Below are 21,993 nucleotides of genomic sequence, written 5' to 3'. Positions count from 1 at the left end.
TACATTAAAGCACAGACTTCTAAAAACAATGACTGTATGGTAATTTCTATCACACACCGTTATGAACACGTACTGTAAGACAGAGCCTCAATGCCAAAAAGGAATGTTGACTGTATGAATCTGACAATATCATCCATATTTATAGACTGCGTTGACATACAATACATACATCTCTGTCACCCTTGAGTCCTGTCACTCAGTCACTGCAGTTAAGCTGTCAAATTGTAATTTGTGTTGCCGATAACGACACGCTTGACCGAGGCCAGAGTCATAACAAAGAGCTGGGCCGGCAGCGATGCGATRATCTCAGGGAGGTGTGTCCTGCAGGGAGCCATTTGACCGGTGTCCTCTGTGACATAGACACTATTTGGCCATCTGATAGCATAGGCTCCAGATGCCCATAAAGGGATCCGGATTCAGCCGGCATGGTTAGTGGTGAATAATTCACTGGTGTCACACAAAGGCAGCTCATTCTCCTCACTGCCTCCGCCATCTCAGGTGTACCATTCAGGAGCACTGCAGAACAAAATGATTGCTAGCATGTGCAGTGTTGTATGGAGACACTTTCACCTCTTCTCCTCCTGTGATATGATATTGTGATAAGATATGGACAGGAAATGGGAAATGTAAACAGTTTAAACAGCCGTAACTTTTTAAGGTGAACCATATAACCATAAGGGTTCTTTTTGGAGGATAGGTGGAGTGTGTAATAGATTAAGATMAGGTAGGATGAGGGGAAAGTGAACTCGGTAGCTATACATGACTATCAGAGGGCGAAATTACCATAAGGCCATTCTGATTACAAGTTTAGCACTGACGTGTGAAAAGATAAAGCAATTGATGTGTATATGTGTATTTTTTTATGTACTTGTGAAAAAAATATATTGCATACATCACAAGCATGATTACATAGATTTCCTCTGTTGGCCATCAGATATGCATGCCCTACAAATATCCTGAACACGACACAAACACAATAGAGCCAGGATGTCACGCAATATCCATCATTCAATGTGGTGTGCTTTTATTTGGTCCACTGTCTCTTTTATCATGGATGAGCCTTCAATGAACATCCACATACAGTGCATTCTGAAAGTATTCAGACCCTTTCCCTTTTTCCACATTTTGTTATGTTACAGCCTTATTCTAAAATGGATGAAATATTTTTTTTCCTTTATCAATCTACCCACAATACCCCATAATGACAAAGCAAAAACAGGTAAAAAACGTATTATTTACATAAGTATTCAGACCCTTTGCTATGAGACTCGAAATTGAGCTCAGGTGCATCCTGTTTCMATTAATCATCATTGAGATGTTTCTACAACTTGATTGGAGTCCACCTGTGGTAAATGCAATTGATTGGACATGATTTGAAATAGCACACACCTGTCTATATAAGGTCCAACAGTTGACACTGCAGGTCAGAGCAAAAACCAAGGGTACCAAAACATTGCTGCAGCAAGAAAACAGTGATTCTTAAATGGAAGAAGTTTGGAACCACCAAAACTCTTTCTAGAGCTGCCCTGCAAAACAGAGCTATCKGGGGAGAAGGGCCTTGGTCAAGGAGGTGACCAAGAACCAGATGGTCACTCTGACAAAGCTCCAGAGTTCCTCTGTGGAAAYGGGAGAACCTTCCAGAAGRACAACCATCTCTGCAACACTCTACCAATCAGGCCTTTATGGTAGAGTGGCCACTCCTCAGCCACTCCTCAGTAAAAGGCACAACAGCTCGCTTGGAGTTTGCCAAAAGGCACTCTCAGATCATGAGAAACAAGATTCTTTGGTCTGATGAAACCAAGATTGAACTCTTTGGCCTGAATGCCAAGTGTCACTGGAGGAAACCTGGCACCATCCCTATGGTGAAGCATGGTGGTGGCAGCATCATACTGTGGGGATGTTTTTCAGCGGCAGGGACTGGGAGACTAGTCAAGATTGAGAGAATGATGAACGAAGCAAACTACAGAGAGATCCTTGATGAAAACCTGCTCCAGAGCACTCAGGACCTCTGACTGGGGCAAAGGTTCACCTTCCAACAGGACAATGACCCTAAACACACAGCCAAGACAACGCAGGAGTGGCTTCGGGACAAGTCTCTGAATGTCCTTGAGTGGCCCAGCCAGAGCAAAGACTTGAACCCGATCTAACATCTCTGGAGAGACCTGAAAATAGCTGTGTAGTGAYGCTCCCCATCCAACCTGACATCGCTTGAGAGGATCTGCAGAGAAGAATGGGAGAAACTCCCCAAAAACAGGTGTGCCAAGCTTGTAGCATCATACCCAAGAAGACTCGAGGCTGCAATTGTTGCCAAAGGTGCTTCAACAAAGTACTGAGTAAAGGGTTTGGATACTTATGTAAATCTGGTATTTCCGTTTTGTTTAWTTTATTACATTTGCAAACATTTCTAAAAACCTGTTTTTGCTTTGTCATTATTGGGTATTGTGTGTACGTTAATAGGTGAAAAAAAACGGTTCAATCCATTTTAGAATAAGGCTGTAACGTAACAAAATGTGGAAAAGGTCAAGGGGTCTGAATACATTCCGAATGCACTGTACATATGTACTTTTTGTAAGTTAAATACTGGTTACATCCTTTCCTCAGATGGACTCTGAAAAACATGATTAGGAAAACAAATGAGTATATCCTGAACTCACAGAATTTATCATTTTGTAAACAAAGTAATGATGTGCATTTTACTCAGGCAGAGTAATTAAAGTAATTAAAAGACAATTTACACATTTCCTAATGCATTCATCATAGCTTTTGGAGCTGTTTTCTAAAAAAGAACAAGAAAAGTATGAGGTGCCTCTTGAATCCAAATACACAATACTGATACGATAGTTACAATTTATCATTCATATCCTCCCCTCATACTGTTCCCCAGCTACTCAGCACTCATCTCTAAAACAATTGAATGTGCATTGTACTCAAGGGCGGACTGGGACAAGAATTGGTCCCTGGCATTTTATCCACACAAGCCCTCATATCTGTGCTCTCCGGCAATTTTATTGAGCGAAAAAAATGAATAAAAAGATCTGGAAGTGTTTTTTTGTTGTAGAGTTGTGTTTCATTTTTTAAGGTTACAAACACATTTTATTGTCTTAACCAATCTAGTGACTAAATGACAGCTTAACTTTGAAATACAGTGGGGCAAAAAAGTATTTAGTCAGCCACCAATTGTGCAAGTTCTCCCACTTAAAAAGACGAGAGAGGCCTAGCCAGTCTCCAGATCTCAACCCCATAGAAAATCTTTGGAGGGAGTTGAAAGTCCGTGTTGCCCAGCAACAGCCCCAAAACATCACTGCTCTAGAGGAGATCTGCATGGAGGAATGGGCCAAAATACCAGGCAACAGTGTGTGAAAACCTTGTGAAGACTTACAGAAAACGTTTGACCTCTGTCATTGCCAACAAAGGGTATATAACAAAGTATTGAGATAAACTTTTGTTATTGACCAAATACTTATTTTCCACCATAATTTGCAAATAAATTAATTAAAAATCCTACAATGTGATTTTCTGGATTTTTTTTCTCATTTTGTCTGTCATTGTTGAATTGTACCTATGATGAAAATTACAGGCCTCTCTCATCTTTTTAAGTGGGAGAACTTGCACAATTGGTGGCTGACTAAATACTTTTTTGCCCCACTGTATATACGTTTGTCATAAAATATGGTGGCCSTAGCTCTATCAATTTCTGAGTAAATAGGAAAGAAAAAAAAGTGTTACTTCYGTCCCGGTTCTCCGTGCTGAAACATAACATTGGGCATTACAGTATAGTGTTYCTCAACCATACCTACAGAAATCTGATACCATCCTCGCTTCGACAGGAAAAAAGGGGACAAAACTTCCAAAGCTGTGTTTTTGTTATACAATCAGATCGCATTYTTTCTCTCTAGTGCATGGGGGAAAGGAGAGTGGCTCGCTCATCACAGCAGCAGGCCSCAGCARAACAAGCACAGCGGCAGAGCAGACACTTTCATTACAGGAATCATGAGAATAATGAACTTTACTGTTTGACCAAATTATGGTTTTAGCCGCCCAAAAAATAGGAAGTTCTGAGTGAGGTGAAAATTTAGAATTTGCTCTTTCTAAATTTATAGGCACCCTTATCTTTTATTATGATCCATGATCTTGTCTGTCTTAACTGATGACAGAGTTGGAGCATGTCTCTTTGCTGTCACGTTTGACTTTAAATGTTGCGTGACCTCAGCTTAGCCTATCACAAAACTGGGGCCGGCCATTGCCAACTGATCAGTCAAAGGCTCATTATAGATGAGTATAACAGAGAAATTGCGCAAACATCTTTAAAAAAAATCTTAACAGACCCATGGGCCCGCCGGCCGTGTCACTTTTTTATTGTCTTATTTATATATACAAATATTTCTGTGTGTACATTTCAACCAGACCACCCATTTGCCAGAATTGCCAGATGGCCAATCCGCCCCTGATTGTAATTTAGCAAGGTGAGACGACCCCATCCTCATAAGGATGGCTCTATCCGTTCTATTAAGCCCTAAAAATCTCCCCTGTTACCTCTCTGCTGGTTTAAGCCTTAATCCTTTAATACACGGTGTATCTAGAATAGTTTAAATTGCAATTCTGCCGAATTTCTGACGCAGGATTATTTTGCAGTAAGCAAACCCCTCACAGTGTGACAGTGGAGCGTAGACAAACATACAGACCAGTAGAAAGGGGTTAATGGMAATGTCAGAATGCTGTATATTCCAACCTAATTATTTCCAGAAATTGGAGTCTTTCAGAGACGGCCAAGACAGATTTGAAAAGTTGTGAAGGGCAGCTAAATTGTGTGTTAATCGCCAGCTTTAGTGTAGATATTCTGTAAAGAAAAGATGGCCCAAGGGATATTCTGGAGGTAAAAACGTCTGGAAGGATCATCAAATATTCCAGCYAAATTCATCCATATACACTTAACCATGACCTCAAAGTAGAGTAACTAACGGTTACTCTAATGTAACCGTTACTGTATACAGTAGATTCCTCATTATTCTGKGATGGGATTATTCTAACGGTTTTGTATGAACAGTATATTGACATCCTGTTATCCAAGATGTGATTAAGTAGGCCTTTAGAAGTAAGAATGAATTAAGTAGGTTTATCTATCTTCCATGGTAAAGACAATAAGGTAGTTTACTGCATGTCATTTTAAACACAGTTAGGTTGTAGAAGTAAAGTCAAGCCAAATTATTTGATAATCTCTCCATTTTAATACAGGTGATATGAAACAAATGCAACAACCCTGTTTACACTCTGCGTCGGGTGAGCATCTTCCTGGAATGGTGGATAACATGACCCTACTAGTAGATGTCAGGGGGAAGAGTTACATATTGTACACAACGCAGGTCACTTAAGATAGTATGCAACAAGTAAATAACTGGATTACAGGCCAGTGACAATGAGATGCATTGTTGAGCACTGCAACACACGAAAAGGAGAAAGAATTGTCAAACGTCACATGCACCACAACCCCGAACGGCTGACATAATGTAAGATACTGTACTTCYATTGTTTTTTCTATCCTCATTTAAAAACTTGCCACACAGACGATTCTGTCCTGACAGCCTGTAGGATTATCTCTTGAAACAGCAAGAAAGGATGAGAAAATACAAACAAAGGCTGTGAGCTGCTGCAAACCCTCCCAACTCTTCATCAACCATTCCTAACCTGAACCCATAAAACCTCTGATTATCTTCAATATTTACGCGGATGTACACAAAATACACTCAAAAAGAAGATTATCCATTTTCTCTTTGCGTTTAGTCCTATTGCACATTCCAAGCCATCCGGAAAAAACAACAACCGTGTAGCAATAAAAAACAATGTTCTCATTGAGTATTTAGTTTCCAGTTGTTCRTCTGTAGTTTAAAGATTGGGTACAGCACAGCCCAGTGAATGGGACAATTGGGTGGGGTCAATGTGGTGGGCCTGCCAACACCGGTCGGTTCATGTCTCTCGCTACAGTCAACTCCTGCAACGTTTGAACATATCAAAACAAACCCAAATGCTCTTTTCCCCCTTTTTTAGCAACTGATTTTTATTGATCAACAGGCAGAGGTGGGACAAGAAACAAAAAAGAGGGTGTGGTCAGGGGAAGGGGTATACTGGAGGTGGTTATTCTCATGTTCAGTACGTTATGCTGTTTTCTTTATATTATAATCTTGGTTATTATTTCATTACAAAAACAGAGTGGAGGGCCATCGGGTGGTGGCACTGGTTCCTGAAAGACTGACGCATGGAGGGCCTGTTGGATGACTGGAAAATGCTTGCAGGACTGTGTGTGTGGTGTGGGTGTGTGTGTTGGAGGGGCTTGGGTTATGCTTGTGTGTGTGTGTGTGTGTGTGTGTGTGTGTGTGTGTGTGTGTGTGTGTGTGTGTGTGTGTGTGTGTGTGTGTGTGTGTGTGTGTGTGTGTGTGCATTGTGTGTGTTGGCAGGAAGGTTTCACGTCAGTTCCACAGTCACTGTGAGGACCAGGGTCAGCACCATCCATATAGGTCCAAGCACATCCACGCGAGGGGTTCCATCTGCAAGGGCCAGAGGAAGACATAGTCAGATCACTATTTATAATATCCAATCACTAGACACACACAAACTAAACTAAATCTAAATAATTAAGACAAAGCAGACTTGAATTTCAAGTCAATTTCAATTTCAATTATTGCCATAATGTTAAACTAAATGAAACCAATTCATGTACTGACAGATCAGATTTGGTCAGATGTTATCCCCTGGTAAAGGCTTTCAAAACAAGGACAATTGGCAATTCTGTCTCTTTGCTTTAATGGCAGCTTAACCACATTCTCCACTAAAAATGATATTGCTGCTAGAACTACACTTGAAATAGCCTCATGTTCTCCCGTTGTTTAAGTAGGATTGCAATAAAAACAACTACTATGGCCACTGCCTTCACTCCTTCCCTTGTGTCTCTATACCTCAGTTAATTTCCATTATCATCAATATTCTAAAACATTTGTTAGGACAGCCAGAGTATTGAAGCTCTGACAGAGATGGAAGAGGAGCTTGGTTTGTTGCTCTGCTGTAGCCCCTGTTCTGACTGACTGATAGGGTGATCTTCCCACACACACAGGGGGAGGAGTGGGCCGATCAGCCACTAAGCGTTCAGACATGTGTGCAGCGACCTCTCGGGCCATGTTCTACACCTATTTGACTTGCATGCGAGTCATGTCTGTGCCTCGCACTGCCTCGCACCGCGATCGGTGGCTTCCACGTTGACCTGATTCTGTCCTTGCTGTGGCACACCTGCCCCTGTGCTTGCCCGGATCATTTGCATATTCAAATATACATCCGTAAGATATGGCAAGATGAGCAGCAGAAAGAGAAAGAGACTGAGAGAGAGCCCTCATATACCTCTGTGCTTCCTCTGAYAATCCCTTATCTTTACATATGATAATCTGAGGTGCAGCAAATGAGGCCTCACACTGGGTATGATACAACCCTAATCTCACAGTTCTCACAAAGTGATAAAAGTGGATAGTGACTGAAACATGATTGTATCTGAACATAGAGGGGAGCGATTTCTGGTTAATCTGTTCCCTTGTGTTGATTATAGAATGATAGACATGTCTATCTACACCTGTCGTCAGTTTGCTTATACATCAAACGCTAACCAAGAAGTAGCTAGAAGTCCTTTGTTACTGTGCCATTTTGGATACAAATTGCATGCTTGTCATCGCAGATGTTTTCAACTACATATTGAGAAATGTGTGAGAAGCAAACAAACAGGAGAAATGCTTTTTAAAAGACAACAATAGAAACTTTCTCTGTCCACCATCTTCATAGCTGCCATACTTACTGTTCGGATTCTGAGTGTTTTTCATCATGGCTGGATTTTCTGTTGAGAGACATGAAGGGGAAACGGAGAGAGAGGGAGAGAGAGACCAAGACCAAGAGAGAGCGAGAGAAAGAGAGAGAGGGAGAGAGAGACCGAGACAGAGAGAGAGACAGAGACAGAGACAGAGACAGAGACAGAGACAGAGACAGAGACAGAGACAGAGACAGAGACAGAGACAGAGACAGAGACAGAGACAGAGAGAGAGAGAGAGAGAGAGAGAGAGAGAGAGGCAAAATAAGTGAGATGAGGGGAAAATAGAGAGCTGTTCCTAAAGCTCATGTAAAATAACATCCCCCTGGTGAGTCTGTATTAATAGAGCTGTGAACATTGGGTACTCTGGCATAACAAGTTAGAGCAGCAGTTAGAACAGTGGTCTGAGGGTGGAACAAGAAGGCAACAGCAGAGCTCCTTTTCTAACAAATTCCCCAAACTGCTGTTCTTTCAGCATCCACATGTGATTTCCCCACTTAGTCCACAAAGACAGAGAGAAATCAGTGGGTTTGTGACAGCCCGCCCCTTCACTGGTGAGTCACTTCAGTGTAATCACCGAGGGTATTATATCTAAGGTGCTTGGAAATGTTCATCATTAAGATATGAGTATTGCTTTCTGCCAGTGGAGAGTCTCAATAGCATCCCATCCTTATACTCTATTATACCTGATGATGTATAATGAACAGTTAGCCAAGTGAGCAGAGCTCCAAATATCCACCCTGCCCCTGGAGAGTGAAGTGTCTCATTTGAAGGCCACGGGGGATGGTGCCAAGGTCACTCAATCGCCATTTAGCTCCCCTAAGCATGAGTGGAAGCCATCTAGGATATAGACGTAGACAGATAGCCTACACTCCACACATAGCCGATGACAACTGATCAGGCATCCGGGTGTTAAATAAGCATTCATGCTCTTTCTACCAAAACGCTCCCCAAGGTAACACCTTCCCAAAGTGGCAGTTTCCCTAGAAGGAGGCTCTTTGAGCCCTTCCAACAATTTGTACATTTCTGACATTTTCTAAATCGTGCTCACGGAAGGATGTCAAGGTGGGGATTTATAAATCATGGACAGATCGTTTCTTAGTTGCATTATAGCAGTGTAAGCAGATTACCGTTGGGACACATGTCCTGTGAATATGTTAACCCYGGACACTAGCCCTTGAACATATGAACACAGTTAGACTCCAATTTACACTGGGTGTACAAAACATTAGGAAGACATGCCTAATATTGAGTTGCACCCCCTTTGACCCCAGAACAGTCTCTACAAGGTATCGCAAGTGTTCCACAGGGATGCGGGCACATGTTGACTCCAATGCTTCTCACAGTTGTGTCAAATTGTCTGGATGTCCTTTGGGTGGTGGACCATTCTTGATACACACGGGAAACTGATGAGTGTGAAAAATTCARCAGCGTTGCAATTCTTTACACACGCAAACTGCTGAGCCTGTCACCTACTATCATACACTGTTCAAAGGCACTTAATAACCTCTTGACGCTAGGGGTCAGATTTTTTATTTTAATTTTAAATAACGTTCCCAAGGTAAACRGACTATTTCTCAGGTCCAGATCGTAGAATATGCATATAATTTACAGATTAGGATAGAAAACACTCCAAAGTTTCCAAAACTGTCAAAATATTGTCTGTGAGTATAACAAAACTGATTCTGCAGGCGAAAACCTGAGGAAATCTAACCCGGAAGTGTTTTTTTTATTTTTTATCTGTGTTTCCTTGCCCGTCTTTCTTCCATTTAAAGGGGTATCAACCAGATTCCTTTCCCAATGGCTTCCTCAGGCTGTGACCAGGCTTTAGACATAGTTTCAGGCTTTTATTTTGAAAAATGAGATTTTTCAAAAGTAGTCAGGTGTCCTTTGATTAGTTCCTGCCCGCGAGAGGGGTAGCTCTCGCRGGCAGGGCATTTTCTCTTACGGATACTTTTTGGAATTTTCGTCGAACGGAACGAGGCTTTGGTTTTCTGAACATAACGCGCAACCCAAATGGCGTTTTTTTGTTATAAAAGTAATATTTATCGAACAAAAATAACATTTATTGTGTAACTGGGAGTCTCGTGAGTGCAAACATCCGAAGATTATCAAAGGTAAGCGATTCATTTGATTGCTTTTCTGACTTTCGTGACCAAGCTAACCAAGCTAATATAAGGCTAACTGTTCTAGCATTGATTGATACACTCACAAAAGCTTGGATTGCTTTCGCTGCAAAGCATATTTTCAAAATCTGACATGATAGGTGGATTAACAACAAGCTAAGCTGTGTTTTGGTATATTTCACTTGTGATTGCATGATTATAAATATTTTTAGTAATATTTTTGAATCTGATACGTTTGGGAATTTTCTTCTGCCTTTCAGGACTGGAACGAGGCTGTAGTTTTCTGAACATAACGCGCAACCCAAATGGCGTTTTTTTGTTATAAAAGTAATATTTATCGAACAAAAATAACATTTATTGTGTAACTGGGAGTCTCGTGAGTGCAAACATCCAAAGATTATCAAAGGTAAGCGATTAATTTTATTGCTTTTCTGACTTTCGTGACCATGCTAATTTGGGGCTAACTGTTGTAGCATTGATTGATACACTCACAAAAGCTTGGATTTCTTTCGCTGTAAAGCATATTTTCACAATCTGACACGATAGGTGGATTAACAACAAGCTAAGCTGTGTTTTGGTATATTTCACTTGTGATTGCATGATTATAAATATTTTTWGTAATATTTTGCGCCCTGCAATTCAGCGGTTGTTTAGRAAAATGATCCCGCTAAAGGGATCCGTAGGGCAGAGAAGTTAAATCTTTTGTCTTGCCAATTCACCCTCTGAATGGCACACACAATGTCTCAATATTCTCAAGGCTTAAACGTCCTTCTTTAACCTGTCTCCTCCCCTTCATCTACACTGATTGAAGTGGACTTAACAAGTGACACCAATAAGGGATAATAGGTTTAAACTGGATTCCCCTGGTCAGTCTATCTCATATAAAGAGCAGGTGTTCTTAATGTTTTGTACATTCAKTGTATATCAGTTCCATCTCTTGCACAGCAGTTATCTCTAAAACGAGAGTAGAGAATATATAACACATAGGAGAAGTCATTCATCCTCGGAGCAGCGGATTTGATTAAAGTAGAGCAGCTATGATTGACAGGCCTCTGATCAGTTTTAATTCCAAAGGGCTCATGGGTAAACACATCCAGGGCAGCAGGACATACAGTACAAGAGTAATAGTCAGCAAGCAGTCCAACTCCCACATCAACTAAAGCAAACTGGGACTGCGATAAATAGCACATCATGAAAAGACTGATCGAGCTTGCACGTGATGGGTCGTTGAACAAAGAGGTGGGATGACACTGTCAACAAAAAATATAATTTATTATATTATGGKYCTCTCATGTGATTATTAGCAGTCAGTGTTGGRGAAAATGGGTACAATACACGCTGCTTGTGGGATTCTAATGGCTGTTGGATTTTTACTCACCCAGATGAGAGGCATTACTCACTTATGTAAATCAGCCTTTGTTGGAGAGGCATTGTTGAGTCATTTAGTGATACAATCACTTATTAATCATGCACTTAGTTTGCATAGATAATTCATATCTAAAAATGGCCAGAAATCTCTTATTTTTTTTACATAAATGCGATGCTTAACACTTTACAGTATGTGGATGAATAATATTAACCGTTGAAACACAATTTTAATRGTGTTTGAAATTTGAATAAGGATATTCCTTTGAATAGTGGGAATAAAATATCCCATGAATAAGAATTAGTGTTAAGTTTTTGATTTTCTGCAATGCTCTCTAGGATTAGAGAATATGGTGATGAGTTTAGACACGTACCAAAGACGATGAGGCGAGTGTGCGTGTCCGTGGAGCCCAGGGGATTCTGGGCCGTGCAGCGGTACATGGAGCCGTTGAGTTCGGCTGGCACTCTCTCCAAAATCAGCTCCTTCCCATCCCACTCGGCACTCCCGTCCAGCAGACGGCCCCCAACCCGGGTCCAGGTGAAGAGGGGCTCAGGGAACACCTCATTCTATCAACAGACCACCGCAGTGTGTGTGAGGGAGGGAGGGAGGGACAAGAGGGGAACAAGAGACAAGTCCCAGCCAAGAGATTAAGAACAAAGGCTATATGAATAATACACGCTCTATTTCCCCCTAACGCAATGGTGAGTTAACAGCATGCATTAATAATCAACACTACATTTACAAAATGTTTCTCATTCTCATGCCTCTTCAGAGAGTTCCCCACAGTTTWAAAATATTTCCCTTTTCAAAAGGGTTGTCATGGTTATTAAGAGGGCTATTCTCCCTCAGAGAATAAGTGTTCCTGCTGTCCTCCTCTGGATSTCTTTTCTGCCATCTGCTGGATACAGACATGTTATTAGAATCAAGTCAGCTGGAGAGCACGTCAGCAGGGGAGGAGAGGGCGTTAAGTAGAGAGAGTGGTATGAGGGGTTGTGGTGCTCAAAGGTTATTCAAAGGGAACAACATATCATCAGGAATTATGATCCCTCCACACATGGTCAAAGAAGAACTGGCTAGGGAACTCTACTGTTTCATCTAGTCTGCACTGCAGGACTGAGGGCCAAATATGTTGCTGTCAATCATCTTGGGTGAAAGGGGACAAAGAGATTGACAAACGATTGACGTCTATTCCTGAAGAAAAGTGTGATGCAACMGAATGAAATTCCATTAWGATAAACTAACTGTTAGTGATAATCTGACTAGATTTTCTTTTAGCAATTAGAAATGTGACATCCCAGCCCTTTTAAAGAATCTATGACGACTTGACTCTTGCCACTTTGTGTGACYCATAGMAATGCTTTAATGAACTGAATATCTGCCTTGACAAGCTGGTTTGTCATCGTTCTGACTAAGCTGGTGTGATTTGTGTCACCTTTCAAAAACGACTGTGCTGATAAGAGTTATTGAACCTCCGAATTCACATGATGACAGAAGTGAAAAGGGTTTGTTGATCCGGGATAGTCTCATGGCATAAGGTCACACCAAGATAAAAAAAAACATTGAAAGGTCCGAGTGAGACCTTCCTGTCACATATCCCCAACGGCCTTAGAGAAACCAAATTAAAAAGACCAGCCCCAATGAAAGAGTCAGTGCCTTTCTCATCTTCATATGTATTAACACAGATTGGGGACTAAGCATATCAATGGAAAGAAATGCAAAACCCCACACTGTGTGATTATGTATCATTCTGATACTATAAACCGTAGGGGATACTGATATCTTTTTTTATCACACTATGAGAAGGCAAGAGAGGTAAAATATGTTTTAGCACTAAATCTTATCTACTGGTGAAACCCCAGAGCCTTGGTCCAGTGAAGGATAAGGGAGATTTACTTTGGGATGAATCTCCATGCACTGACGTCTGCTTCCGAAGGGCCCAATTGGCTGTACGTTCCAGTCAAGCCTGTTTATAGTGACCATTCTTAACACTATTCAAAGGAAAACTTCAAATACCATGAGATCAGTGGGTGGAGATACTCACATACATCTGCCCAGGTTTCAGCCTGCTGCACTAAACTAAACTTAAAGGCACCGGATCAGTGCCATGATTAGATCCTCTTCAATTCAAAAGTAGAAAACCAGAATAAAACAATGACAAACAGACACTTTATGAAAACAAACAGTGCTATCATGTCCAGAAATTCATGAACCAGTGAATGAACAGTAACAAAGGCGATTGGTGTGCTGGTCTATTAGCATGACCTTTCAGGATTAACCTTATCCTCTCTACCTGGCTGGCTCTAGCAGGCAGCGCCACCACTGTGTCATCCCTATCCCTGTCACTGAGATTGGGATCAGCTAAATACTATTCACACTGCAGGAAAGATTGTCTTTTTTTGASAGAGGATGATAGTTTAACAAAAAAAAACAACTCCTAACAGGAATGCTCTAGCAGGAACAAACCCTCACTCTGCTCTGCTGAGGAATCCTCCGTAACAGCTTGACATGGATGCCTATTGGCTTAAGGAGATAGACTTAAGAAAACAACAGAACATCAGAGAATTGGAGGTATCCATAAACAAACAGATTTGGAAAGGGTTATTCATTTTTCATTGAAATAGTGTAATGCCTTGAGGCATAGGCAGTACGCAACAGTGGAACAGGAATGTGAAAAGATAAGAATATTCCCTCCAAAAATTCTAACCAGTCACATTTTCCAATAGTGCACTTAAAAAAATAAAATCCCACAGAACAACAAACAGTATGCTAGCCTTAGACCGAGAAGACATATGGTATATCCCTCACYCTGTAAGAATGGTCACTATATCAGAAAACTCGTCAGGCTTAACTGCACATCTCCCCTGTCCCCTCCTATCCCAAACTGACATGGCTCTCCGGTTTCATAAACCCCCATGCACTTACCCCAGGAACCCCAGCGCCTACCTGGAATCCTTGCACAGTGATGCGCACCGTGTCCCCTACCTTTGCCCTGGTGGGGGTCATCAAAAGCTTGGGGCCCTTAGGAGCCGCTGGGAGAGAAAGAAAGAAAGAAAGAAAGAAAGAAAGAAAGAAAGAAAGAAAGAAAGAAAGAAAGAAAGAAAGAAAGAAAGAAAGAAAGAAAGAAAGGAAAAAAGAAAGAAAGAAAGGAGAGAAAAAAGCAGTGTCATCCCAGTGGCATGTGAAGTAAATCCAGGAGGCACCTTTTTATTTTGGATAGGGGTAGAGAGGGAGAGAGAGGCGAATACAATTTCCTGTCAATTAAGGTCATGGTGTGAGAGGCTAGGGACCTCCATGTCCTTTCATCAACAGCTAGGACAATGGTGGATTTATTTCCCCTTGGAGAGAGGGGACTAAATTGGATAGATAGTCATTACTGGAGGAGAATCGGAGCTCCCCAGGAGGAGTGTGGAGGCAGCGAGATAAGGAACACTCAGAGAACCTTGTCTTGGTACAGACAGGAGTCCTCAGATGATATCCATTATGTTCCTACTGAAACAATGGACGTTTCAGGAGAGGGGAAATGGAAGCTTCCATATTCTTCACTTTCAGAGGGGCCTTTGGATTGTGTATGGAGCAGAGATTGAATGAAGACATTGAGTGATTTGCATATGATTTAAGATTTAGTGTCATCTGTTAATCTACTGTATGTAAACAGTACTGTACAGCACTGTACAGCACTGTAGCAGGAGGACAGAGAGTCATTTTGTGGTGATGTGGCCATCATTGTGGGTTAAATGGGATCTGCATGAACTGGTTCTGCATTGTTTGAGTTGATTAACAATTTCCCTCTAGATAACCATATAGAATGCTGTGATCCCGAATGTTAGACAATGAACCAAATACAAGTGATGAGATTTGGTTGGTCAGAGATGCACGCACAAGTATAGTTATTCAGGAACCTTACAATGATTCAAATTCACACTTTTCAATATAAATCAAGTGCTTGTTTCAATTGATGAGTGAAACTAAAATAAAAATAGATAAATTACCTCAATTTCACCCATAAATCAAGTCATAAAGTGTTGGCCGAACCGAATGAAGCWTCTCTTTTCTTGGGAAGTTACTGAATCTTACCCTGCATCTGGCTAATGGAATAAGAGTTACTCTGTCACATTTGAAATGGGGATTGGAAATATGCATTGCACACATATAATCAAGTCAGGGGACCCTTTTAGATAACAGGATCTCCATCCTTCTCTTTCTGTTGCTCTCTTCCAGAGACATGAATCAGATGGAGGCATCACGATGTAGAGCACGGAGTGGGGAGACAGACGCAAGACTAGCGATACACATGAGAGATTAAGAGCTTGTCAACACAATGACAACAGTGACTCACTACAGTTACTACGTTGAAATGAAATGGGGGAATGAATCTTGGGCTAGCTAAATGTGTAAGAATAATATATCTGAAGGAACTGGGCAGAACTATAGTCGAGCACCTCTATTGTGTTAGGCCTAAAGTAGCCATATCAATCATCGCCCCATAAATGAAWGATATGACATTGAACCAAGCTCATCATACACATCAAATAACAGTATTTTGCTTTAAGTGGTCTCAAGTCCATGATGAAGATGTCACTTTGCCAGTTATCATGGGAGTGTGATTGCCACGCTGCCTGCTTYCCACCTCCCACTTTCCGTCTGAAGGGTATTTTCAGTATTGGTTTCATGGCGTCACAGTGCTTGCTGGCACCGCCAAGAGGATGATGGCTGATTTCTGGGATCCACTCCAACAACGACAGTTGGTGTACCACGTCATCACTTTTGATTAGGACAGCATGCAATGTGACTGACATACTGCGGCACCCAGGAGGGCCTCACAAGGAAATAAGTCCTGGTCTCCCAAGACGTCGGCCAGCAACCCAACCTCCTCACTTTACAGCATGGAACTGTTAGCACTATGGGATGGGTCAGTGCACACACAGTGCCCTCAGTAAACAACAGCGCTCGCTGCATCAGGTGGAATTTGTGATCCAGCCAAACATCAGCAGGSCTGGCCTCTGACTATACAGATTTGGATGACTGCAGAGAACTCCAAAATAGACAGAGAACCTGCAGTATTGGCTGGTTGAATGGTTTGACTGTGTGGTAGAGAGAGCGAAGACAGAACCAGCAATTTAAAAGGGTTGACTGTAGGATAATTGCGTCATCATCAATCCAACACTGTATAATTCAATGCACACATCCAACCCGCAGCCTGGATTGGACTTCATACAACAGCAAGATGAAAGTGGGATAAATATGGAGATGAGACGCAGGTGAACATAGAGACACACACACGCAAAGATGCACGCATGCACACACACACACACACACACACACCGCACAGATCAACACACAGAGCATCTGCTCTCTGATTATCAGTCTGGCGAGGAAATGACTGGTGTATGCAGCCGTGGATCATTTCTCAGCACTGTATATGAAATTACAATTCCTCCAGTCTTTTCATGCTGCTAAATAATAGACCATGCAAATAAAAAGAGTACTTTTAATTATTCAGATGTGCTGAGTTCATAAATTCTGGAATGGAGAGGCCCAGGTGAGAAACCCACAGAGGTGTTGCTCATTCTGAGAGGCTCCCAAGACCCCAGCCCAAATCCATTTGTAAGGCGAGCACGGAGCAGCTTGTGAATATTCATGAAATGTAATACAACATTGGTCGGTTGTCAGATTGTCGCTCTGTCTCATGTGGCAATATTAAATCAGTGAAATATTTATTACTTATGGGCAGTGCAAAGACTGACCAAATACACCTTGGAAAGCCATGGCCAAGSAAAGGGAGTGGGTGACACATCCCAGGAGCAATTAGCTGGCTTTAACTGTATAATCAGAAGACCGAGTTCTGCCCAATCTGAGGGATTGATTTAAAATGTGTCCCATTTTAGATGATCACATTCTACCAGGATATAAGGATATAAGAAATAATGTTTTGAAGTGGTGACATACATTTGCTACCTCAACACCTGTACTGTCTATTGTTGCATAGCCTACCCCAAGAGCTCTCACTCATACCACTCCAGTTTGAATCTGCTCCAAGCAGGTTTATGAATGCTATGAATTTCAAGTGTGCTCCAATTAAAATCAACTAATGCACATCTTCTGTTCTCTATTCTCAGGGTGTTGAGGAGGAATATCTGGAGAAGCTCTTTCCATCTCTTTAAATAACAAAGCTACTGATAATTGAATGGCTTGAATTGCAGCATAGAAAAAGCCTTGTGAAAATATGAAAGGCATTGACAGTTAGCAAGGCTTTCTCTGTGCCTAAATCCCTCTGGGCCGAGTATATTTTACCATCAACATGTAACAATGGTAAAGAGGAGGCTGTTTCAATCAACACTCTAGCTATTTGTCTTGAGAAGACAGATACTACAGGTGTAGGATCTTAATTTGAACCAGTTTGCTACAGCAGAAAAATTTGAATTAAATTGATTATAATTAATGGACATTTTTGTAGGGGTTGACATTTTTCTTAAGGGAAAATTAAGTCTGGAAATTACAAACTTCAGAAGCCTTTTTAAACATCAAATACACTACAAGTTTTTAAATTCAGGCATTGCAGGAAAGTTATCCTGCAACAGGGTGATCAAATTAAGATCCKACATCAGTAGATTCTTATTAATCTTTTCATGATAATGTTCTTATTCCTATGTGTTATATTCCTGCTTGGCATTGGAGCGTTAATATATGAGAGTAAAAACATAAACAGGTTAAACATTTATTATTTGCACTATGCAGGCTCTTAAGCATTAAGCTGGCTCTTTCCCTGGCACATAGCCACTTGTCAGCCATGGTTGGTAAATCCTTTATAGGCCCTGAACACTGGTCCTTCCATGTTGGTTGAGTATTTTTCTCGCTCCGCTGTTGTTGTTGCTCTAACAACAGAAGCACTATGAAAAGATAAAGGGTGAGCAACGAGTGCCGCCCCCATGTCTATCAATACAACACGGTGAGAAAGGGACACTAGCAGGAGATGGAATTTTAAGTCTTGAGACATGGATTGTGTATGTGTGCCATTCAGAGGGTGAATTGACAAGATAAAAATGTAAATGCCTTTGAATATGGTAGCAAGCGCCAGGCTCACCGGTTTGAGTCAAGAAGTGCAACGCTGCTGGGTTTTTCAYGCTAAACAGTTTCCGGTGTGTATCAAGAATGGTCCACCACCCAAAGAACATCCAGACAATTTGACACAACTGTGGGAAGCATTGGAGTGAATATTGGCCAGCATCCCTGTGGAACGCTTTTGACACCTTGTAGAGTCCATGCCTCGACGAATTGAGGCTGTTCTGAGGGCAAAAGGGGAGGGGGCAACTCTCATATTTTCTTCACTTTGATTATTTGTGGAATCAACAACAAACAAATAATCCCACAGTCACATTCCCTCGTTTATCCTTGAAACAATTTAAATGAAAGTAAAGAAACCTCCTCCAATACAGGACATTTGTTGAGATTATGTCATCATATTTAGAGCATATGGGAGGCAGTGATTTGTGTCAGATGTGGGGGTACACAGAGTCGCCTCTACATTGACATCACGTGGCTGGTTGTGTTTAAATTCTCATTTGGCTTCCCTTATTCAGSTTGACTTTTTCAATAACGGTTGTGAGTTAACTCAATCTAGCAACAGACAGCTCAATGAATTGCACCGTCAGTCACTACTGAGTTTTGCATTTCACTCTAAACTCGCAATCTGCTCAGCTGTAACACAATTAAGCATCAAATGGAAATCAGTGTTGTTCGAAGTAGATTTGCNACTGAGTTTTGCATTTCACTCTAAACTCGCAATCTGCTCAGCTGTAACACAATTAAGCATCAAATGGAAATCAGTGTTGTTCGAAGTAGATTTGCGATGGAGACATAAGGAAGGCTTGAGTAAAGCAGAGACTGAGTAAGACATCGGGGAAACAAGGAGAGAAGGGGAGAGGAGTGAGTTAGGGGAGGGGTATGTCTGTGTTGTACTCACCCAGTGTGACCTCTGTCTGCATGGGCATGGAGAGTGCTGGGTGCTTGACCTCACAGCTGAACATGGCATCATTGTCCAGCTGGGGGTTAAGGGTCCAGGTGAGTCTGGCCTGCACCAGCACAGAGCCATCACTCTGGGGGATGTGGGTGTGGCTGAAGTAGTAGAGTGGGTCAGTGCTCTGCACCCAACGRGGGAACTCCCGGCTCACCACAGTCTCTGGAATGACCTCTGTGGCAGGGCTGGGCTGCTGCTGCTGGCCCTGGGTGTGCTGGCCCGGGTTATGACGACGCTCAGGGCTCTCGGTGAACAGGCGGGCTGGCCGGCCCTCTGGATCCAACAATGAAAGGGACCTCTGCAGCTTGGTGTCGTCCAGGTCCCTGCTGATGAGCGGCCTGGCACCCCGCACCCCCGCTGAGCCACCACCGTCCTCTGCAACAGCTGAGGGGTGGATGTAGGAAATCACCTCTATCAACTCTCCATCTCGCTTAAAGTACACCTGAGAGAGAGAGAGACAGAGAGAGTTGTCCCGTTGACAATTTTGATTCTTATTATCTTAATATTGTAAATATCCAAAGTAAGCTTTGGCAATATTGTACTGTTTACGTTGCATGCCAATTAAAGCAAGTTGAATTAATTGAGAGAGCTGAGAGAGAAGAGAGAGAGAGAGAGAGAGAGAGAGAGAGAGAGAGAGAGAAGAGACAAAAAGAGAGAAAGAGAGACAAAAAGAGGAAAGAGAGAGAACGAAAGGGAAAGAGAGAGAAGAAAAGGGGAGAAGCGAGAGAGAGAAAGAAAAGGGGAGAGAGAGAGAAATGCAGGGAGATAGAAAGCGAGAATAGAAAGGGAGAGAGAGAGAGAGAGAGAGAGAGGAGAGAGAGAGAGGAGAGAGAGAGAAAGAGAGAGAGAAAGAGAGAGACAAAAAGGGGAAAAGAGAGGGAGAGAGAATTGAAAAGAGATAGAGGGAGAGAGAGAGAGAGAGAGGAAGAGAGAGAGAGAGAGAGAGAGAGAGGAGAGAGAGAGTAGAAGAGGAGAGAGAGAGGAGAGAGAGGAGAGATGAGAGAGAGGGAAATAGAAAGGAGGAGAGAGAGAGGGAAAGTAGAAGGAGAGAGAGAGAGAGAGAGAGAGAGAGAGAGAGGAGGAGAGAGAGAGAGAGAGAGAGAGAGAGAGAGAGAGAGAGAGAGAGAGAGAGAGAGAGAGAGAGAGAGAGAGAGAGAGAGAGAGAGAGAGAGAAAAAAGGGAAAAGGGAAGGAGAGATTTGGGTTGAATTATATCCCTTCCAGTATTCTTATTACAGCTTCAAGTGGTGATAATGGGCTGTAGGTACTCAGTCACCAGTGAGCTGCTGAAGAGGAGATGTGTCAGAGCTTTGCTCGGTGCTGGTGTTCAGCCGGGCTTTTCTGTCATATTACAGGCGTTTCCTCACTATTTCATGGGGGCATTTAAGATCCCTGGCTGGTAAATCTCTTGACAGGGAATTCAAGCTCTCATTTCAACACATAACCTCCAGATATTAGCTTTAACATCAGGATGCAGAACTAGTGCCCGTGGCATTGCTAGTTGTGAAGCTCCCTACTCATACTGTGATTTTAGATGTTCTCTTTTCTTTATTTATTCGAAGAGAAAAATGTGACTCGCAGTCCGTTAGGAGACCTTCGGACATTTGGAATCAATTTTCAAAAGTATTGTTAGCCTAATATAGTACATTTCACTCCATTGTTTGGCTTCTCTGTAAAAAGAGATTGCTGAGGCATGCTTTGATTTGATGCCACCTCAGGGGCTGTTCACTCTGCTGGGTAAATAGCAGTAATGAGTGTAAACAAGTGTGACGTAAGGCCATGCTCCTGGGGGCTGACTYTCTATGGCTCCATATGAACAGATACCAATAGGGAGAGAACAGACGACCAGCACTCCTCCTAACATGAACACAACACTTCCAGGTTTATATGCTTTCAGCTACAGCACATCCCAGACAGTGCAGTACATAGCTATTGATTGAACAATGAACAACGGATTGAAATGACTCCTCCATACGGTGTACTGTATCTCCTTGTTTAACACAACAGTGCATGTATCCCTGCTAGTAACATGATAATACAGTAGTACTACAGTGTATATTGTATACAGCAGTCACACAAATATAGTTTTCTGTGTTGAGAGCCTTAACTATAAATCAACTGATCAGTGCTATGTTGACTTCCTATGTACTRTGTATGCCTACAGAAGTAGGATCTTAATTTGACCTGTTTCTCACAGCAGGAAAACAATCTTGAAGCAAAAGGACATTTCAATTACAATTAGAGATTTTTTGTAGGGGTTGATACATGTTTTGTTAGGGCAAATCAAGACTGACATTTTAAAGTGGAAAGTACAAACTTTAGAAGCCTTTTTCAACCTTGAATACACTACAAGATGTATTCCTACTTCTGGACGAAGAGTTTTTCTTCAATGAGTCGGACGCGAGGGATATACTGTTGACACCCGACCAGGCCCCTATCCCCGTGATTCGCTGGAGAAGGAAACGGCGATTCCGAGGCAAAAGATCAGGGTGCCTTGTGAGGACCAGGCGACGAGTGGCTAATCTGCCCTTGCCCTCCATTCTGCTAGCTAATGTTCAATCGCTAGAAAATAGATAGGACGAACTGAAAGYACGTAAATCCTACCAACGGGATATTAAAAACTAATATTTTATGCTTCACCGAGTCGTGGA

The 21,993-nt window shown here is 42.0% G+C and overlaps 1 protein-coding gene across 2 annotated transcripts in view; it reads right to left on the bottom strand.

Moving 5' to 3' along the window:
- Window positions 1-4,936: 4,936 nt before the first annotated feature.
- Window positions 4,937-21,993, bottom strand: part of LOC111967716 (immunoglobulin superfamily member 21-like) — a 317,443-nt gene continuing 300,386 nt past the window's right edge. The window contains exons 6-10 of one of the 2 annotated variants that reach the window (XM_023993007.2): window positions 19,290-19,785; window positions 14,252-14,358; window positions 11,703-11,895; window positions 7,829-7,867; window positions 4,937-6,539 (exon numbers count right to left, since the gene is read on the bottom strand). In XM_023993007.2, the coding sequence (XP_023848775.1) occupies window positions 6,457-6,539; window positions 7,829-7,867; window positions 11,703-11,895; window positions 14,252-14,358; window positions 19,290-19,785 (918 nt within the window). In that variant the 3' untranslated portion in view covers window positions 4,937-6,456. The remainder of the gene's footprint in view (window positions 6,540-7,828; window positions 7,868-11,702; window positions 11,896-14,251; window positions 14,359-19,289; window positions 19,786-21,993) is intronic. The other variant, XM_023993015.2, reaches the window with a different exon arrangement.

Source organism: Salvelinus sp. IW2-2015, linkage group LG1, assembly GCF_002910315.2.
Source record: "Salvelinus sp. IW2-2015 linkage group LG1, ASM291031v2, whole genome shotgun sequence".
NCBI classification, from domain to species: Eukaryota; Metazoa; Chordata; class Actinopteri; order Salmoniformes; family Salmonidae; genus Salvelinus; species Salvelinus sp. IW2-2015.
This window is presented reverse-complemented; position numbering and strand designations above follow the sequence as displayed.